The sequence below is a fragment of the Cyprinus carpio genome, chromosome A11 (genome assembly GCF_018340385.1).
Source record: "Cyprinus carpio isolate SPL01 chromosome A11, ASM1834038v1, whole genome shotgun sequence".
Lineage (NCBI taxonomy): Eukaryota > Metazoa > Chordata > Actinopteri > Cypriniformes > Cyprinidae > Cyprinus > Cyprinus carpio.
Genome location: NC_056582.1, coordinates 5,269,307 through 5,275,306, shown reverse-complemented (window position 1 = coordinate 5,275,306; position 6,000 = coordinate 5,269,307). Strand labels below are relative to the sequence as shown.

The window sequence follows — 6,000 nt, the reverse complement described above, 5'->3', positions numbered from 1 at the left end:
CAAGGATGCACCACATCCTGAAATGTTTGTACATATTTAAGTTGGACCCACTGTCATGTGCTCGCTTTAAACACTGCGGAAATAAAAACTGTCTCCGCTCACCCTGCTCTCCCCTATATATACACAAGACTCTTGTCTGGATGGTCCCTTGTTTAGCCAACAGCTATTAAACCGACATCGACTTTTGACTGGAAACCTTGTGACAAAGACAGCTCGATGCGCGACTCGTGTAAGTACACGTGGGTGTGACACACTGTAGCTCTGTTCAGTCGAGTTGTTGTTGGGGAAGTTTCGTGCGCATGCGCAGACCGCTACATGCGAGTGAGTCTGAGCACTTAGCGAGCGGCAACCTCACACCCTCTCTCGTGAAGCCAATAAGGAAGTGACTAAAACTGTAATTCATCGACTGGCCGCTTGAGGCTGGCTGCAAAAGGGAGTCAGTCCCATAGACTCCCCATGTTAAAATGTCCAACTTTACAGCAGAAAAAAACATGTTTGCAGCCTGGTTCAAAAATGATTTTGGTCTATATTGCTAATTTTGCCCTTCATGACAACTGTGAGGGGGGTGAATTTTTTTATAACTCATCCGTTTAAATTATATTAAGCCTTAAAGTTCTGCATAATTAAGGGCGTGGCCACTTGAGTGACAGGTGGATTGCCGCTGCTGACAATGCCGTCGCGCTAGGTGGGCGTGGCTTCAGCAACCAGCTCCCGCCTTTTTGCCCATTTTCGATTATCCGGGAGAGTCGCGCGGTGACGCGCTGCCAAGATGGCAACGGCCCGCTCTGCACACTTTGAGCTTCAAAACCGCTATTGAGGAGTCTATGGGTGACGTCACGGACACTACGTCCATATTTTTTTACAGTCTATGGCACTTAGCCGCCGGTGCAGCATGGAAAGGAAAGGTGAGCATCAAAACGACCGAAGTCCTGTCCTCCTCGACGGTCTGTAGCAGCAGCGCTCGTATAGATAGAGACAAACACGGCATCTCGTGTGAATCACACCGGTGTTGTGACCGTAGGCGCGGTGAGATTCAGCAGTGTGTGCTGAAAGAAACAAAAGCGCATGTGTTTAGCTGCTGCTAATATAACAGAGCCGCTGCTTCACAGGAGCATCTGCTCACATCGCGCTGTAACCCAGAAACGCGGACAGTTGTTGCTTATTTATTCATTTTTATTGATTCTTTTCAGCGTGTTTCTGATTGTAATCGCTGTTTGTCGTAGTCATATTCGTGTGTTTTTCTGCGACTTCGTTCTGGTGAGCTTTTGCTAGCTGAACTTTCTCTTGTTTTTTTTTTTTGTTTCGACTTACGATATCACGACATGTTTCTCGTAGATGTGTTTATTTTAATAAAAGTAAATCACTGCTGGGATGTGGAAACAATTCTGCTTTCACTGTTGTTTGTGTCAACAAAATGCACAAACTGATAAAGCCGCCAAAAACTTATATAATATTAAAAAAATATATATATAATATATAAATATTATATGAATATTATATATGTAAATATAATATTATAAATATATATATATAGCTAACCATGGTTACCGCCTAAATGCCACATTACTGTCTATTGTAAAAGCAGAATCAATTATTAGGTAAAATTTGTCTATATAATGTTTTTTTTTTTTTTTTTTTTTTTTTTTTTTTAAATGAAGTGACCATTGTAGTATTTGTGGTGGTGTGGTATCTTGAAAACTATGATTACCAATTTTTGATTATGGTTTTGTGGTGACATAAAAATAATGTCCTAATACTGGTCTCTTAACATTAGAGAGAATACTTTTTAGGTGCAATATAGAAGACTAAAAGGTGTAGTTGTAGAAGTGTTTACCTTAATCCTGGGACCCAGGCATAGACTTCATTATATTTTAGTGAATTTCTGGGAGACCGTACATGCTTTAAGTCTGGATGTCCTGTACAGAGCACATTCAGGCCTTTTCAGAAATACCAAATGTTGGGCTGTTTAGCCATGACAACACTCTTTTTAAAAAAAATCTGACTAATTTTCAAATTGTGTGTCATAAATGAACATCTCAGGAACTTTAGTGGGGTTTTCGAAGCAGAATGTGACTTTCTGTTTTGTGAAATGCATCAGTTTCGTACATGCCCTCTGTGGTGGACACCAGGACATACTTCATGCTTATCGGACAATTTAGGGAGACATAATAAGTGAATAGGTAATTTTTTTTTAATCAATGTTTCTATGAATAATATGATGTTATATGACAATGTTGCTAAGTTATTACGCTCATTATTATACTTCTTTTGTCATCACATGTTGCCCAAAGAACATTAATATGCAAATTAGAGGCAATGAATAGAGACATTGATTATAATAGGAAAACCCATTTTTTGGCAATATTTACAAACCTATCGTGAAACATAAAATAGTATATCAAATCTTTCTTTAGTATCCTTCAAACCATAGTTGAGAATCTTTGTGCAAAGTTTGGTTCATGTGGAAGTTTCCAATATGACAATTTTTTAATTGTGGACGTTTAAAATGTCTCTACGATCTGCATTTGAAGAAATATCATAGTATCACGCTCCAGCGCACATTCTGTCAGCTGCAGTTCTGGTGCCTCCGTCTTAATATACTGTACAACGTGACAGTTACACTCACGGGACACTGCACTTATTCACAGTCCCAAAAGTACATTATGTGCATGTGCTTTAAAGCCTTGCCAGTTAAACATTTCATTTGCGTGCTTTTTCTTCTTCTACATTACAAAAACCTGTCAAACCGCGCCTGATTACCGGACTTAGTTATCTGATTGTGCTAATACTGTCAAAAACACACAAGGTTTACATATAAACACAGCTGGTTATGTCTAAAGTGAAAGTAAACAGAAAAACAGATGAGTGCCTGTATATTAGATACATGCTGCTGCTGTCAGTAAAGGTTCAGTTCACCCAGAAGTTTAAATTCTAATTCTAATGATAAAGAATCGTGATAAAATCGTGATTTTTTCTGAAAGTAGCGATATGATTTTTTTTGCCTTGTATAAAATTTTTGCCCTATATAAAAGGCTACAAATAACATATTTCAGCAACATTTTATGGCCGAAACTCACATTAGATCGCAATCTGAAGTTATTACAAACACTCAATAGTGGTTTAAAGTGAGTTGATTTAGGCACATCTTTGGTTATAGAGTCTTGTTTTCATTTTCCTATTCACTGAGTCCTAGTGTCTTCTACATAGGAAATGTTTCTTATGATCCAAACAATGTAATGATTTACTAAACCTTTTTCTATGGTTCTATAGTTTATGAGTGCCCAAATAAAACTCTGTTATCTGTTTTCTGACAGTACTTGCACTTCAGGCGAGGAAGAAAAGGACCAAAACCAAGAAACCTGGCAAGAAGTGAGTAGATTTGAGTGTGGATCCCAGTTATTTTGTGAAGCTGTGAAAGGAGGTTTGAAGATGATTCAGAAATATACGTGATTAGGGAGGGCTACAATGGTGGAAACGGTTATAATAGTGTGCTCTATGGAGAGATAATTGCTTATCTCCAAAAAAAAAAAAAAAAAACACTATCTTTATGGAACCTTATTAAGATATCAAATCATGCCTGGAATATCAAAAATGCTCAATTCAAAGCGCTCACTCTTTGCTCAAAAAAACAGAATGTGTAAAGATCACAACAAGGTGACGAGGCTGTTCTGTTTGAATGGCAGTCAATGGAAAAGTTGCTTCTGTATGCTGAATAAGTTGCTTTTGTGTCAAAACTGGCAGACTTCAATATCTTGAATATCTTGAATTCACGGTCTCTCCCCCAGCCTCTGAAACATCAAAAAACTAATTTTCATTTTTGGGCCAAATGTTTGGAGTGCTGTGATTACTGACTGTGACAGTGACGTTCAATGAGTCCTTCTCAGATGGCACATTTTGACAGTCATGCAAACATAAGGTGGATAAGATACAACACATGTCAGCTGTGTGGACACTGGATTGGCAGTGCTGATTGGAAATACTGATTTCTGATGAACCAATATCAATTCTGAAATCCCAACAATCAATCTTTTAGTCTTTGCTGATTCTTAATCAAACTTCATTAAACCATATTTGTAGTGCACATCCCATCCATTCATTGAAATAGGCTTTGTGTTTTGTTGCTTTTTGATATGAAACTCAGCTCAAATTCTGTCAATTTTATTCTGAAATTCTAACAATAAATGTAGTTTTGACATCCTTTAATTTGGTGTGACAGATTGATCCGAATTAAAAACTGGCTAAATAATTCTTCATTTGAGTGTTTCGTTTGTTAAAGGAATAGTTCACTCGAAAATAAAAATGTGTTGAAAATTTACTCATTCTCAGGTCATTCAAGATGTACAGTGGGGAAAATATATGTTAAAATAAACCTACCATAAAAATGACAGACCCTTCATTTTTTGTAAGTGGACAAACTTACAAAATCAGCAGGTGATCAAATAAATATTTTCTCCACTTTAGATGAGTTTTTCTTCATTGGAACAGATTTGGGGAAATTTAGCATTCCATCACTTGCTCACCAGTCTACATCTTGGATTACCTAAGGATGCATAAATTGAATAACAAAGTTTCACTTTTAAATGAACTGTTCCCTTAAATATATTTGATAAAATAAAAATAAAAATATTAGGGCTGGACCAGAATATTCGATTATTTGACTATTCGTTCGGTGGGTTGGCATACAATTTTTAATTTTGAGATTCGAATATTCTTTTTTTTTTTTTTTGAACACCTGGTATCCCCTGCGAAACGGTTATCATTCACGCTTGAATATGAATCGCCCACAAGTGAACGTTATGAACGTCATGATTCAGTTCATCTGGAAGAGAAGACAAAAATGCCGAAGACTCCAGCTGTGTGGGAGCGCTTTAAATCGAGTGAGACAAAGACAAAGGCAGTGTGCCAAAAACTGTGTGATTTGAAACTGGCCTACCACAACAGCACATCACGTTTGAAGAATTCAGGCTTATAGTATATTCTTGGTGTAAAAAAAAAACGAGCTGCTTTTATCCGCTATGTTAATCAGTCATTTTATACATGATAAAAAAGTGCGCTTAATTTGCTTGGAAAATACTTGCGAATACGGCAGTCATGAAAACGTACAGTAGCCCTGCCTAATAATAATTTGTCTATATTAAAAGTATTGCTCTTAACAGACCTGTGTGTTTTGTATCACTAGTGCAGTGTCCGATAAGCCCTACCTGCGTGAGGCGCGTCGCTTCCAGCTCGCACTGTTCTGTTTATGAAAAGTTTATTGATTTTGAACGTGTTGCGTGTCCATATTGCACCAAAATGCGACAGTGCACTCCCTTGGGTCCGCAGCAACACACCCGCCACGCGTGAAGTCGATTGGATGAACGGTTCTTAACATAATAAAAATGCAAACAGACAGACGCACAGATATTCCTGCCTTTATTAGAGAAGAATATGTTCAGCCCCCTCCCTCCGGAGCTTCCAATATTCGGTGTTGATGAATATGCTCAAAAAATGGTATTTGGACCAGTCCTAAAAAATATTATGTGTATGTTTTTGTCGAACGGTGTGGATTTTGTTATAGCTCGCACGCTGATCATGCTTAAATATATAGACTATAAAGTCACCTCCAGTATTGATTGTTTTTAGTTTAAAATTAAATCATCTTAGTTTGTGTAGATGGAGAAGGATGTGAGAGTGTATTAGACAAAAAGAGTTGGGAAACATGATAATATATTATTTAGAGTGTTCTTTTGTATGCAGCTTCACCGTGGATTCAAAGCTAATTTGTCTATCAGTGCTAGATGGATTCAGTGTAAGCAGTATATGTTTGGATCAGAATGTGATAATGCATATCAGAATTTGACTGTTTAGTGTTTTATTTTGATTAGTTAGGTTAGTTCACCCAAAAAATAGAAAATTGTTGTCATGATTTACTCGCCCTCACATTATTCCAAACTTGTATGACTGTTGTTCTTCTGAAAAACTTAAATGAAGATTTGCATTTTTTGTTGTTGTTGTTGTCTT

At 37.2% G+C, this 6,000-nt stretch overlaps 1 protein-coding gene across 2 annotated transcripts in view; it reads left to right on the top strand.

Annotated features, from left to right (window-relative positions):
* Positions 1 to 201: 201 nt before the first annotated feature.
* LOC109066892 (SRSF protein kinase 1-like) overlaps positions 202 to 6,000 on the top strand; it is a 44,881-nt gene continuing 39,082 nt past the window's right edge. Inside the window, exons 1-3 of one of the 2 annotated variants that reach the window (XM_042766026.1) lie at positions 272 to 331; positions 872 to 905; positions 3,315 to 3,369. In XM_042766026.1, the coding sequence (XP_042621960.1) occupies positions 893 to 905; positions 3,315 to 3,369 (68 nt within the window). In that variant the 5' untranslated portion in view covers positions 272 to 331; positions 872 to 892. Of the gene's footprint in view, positions 230 to 271; positions 332 to 871; positions 906 to 3,314; positions 3,370 to 6,000 lie in introns of those variants that run through there. The other variant, XM_042766027.1, reaches the window with a different exon arrangement.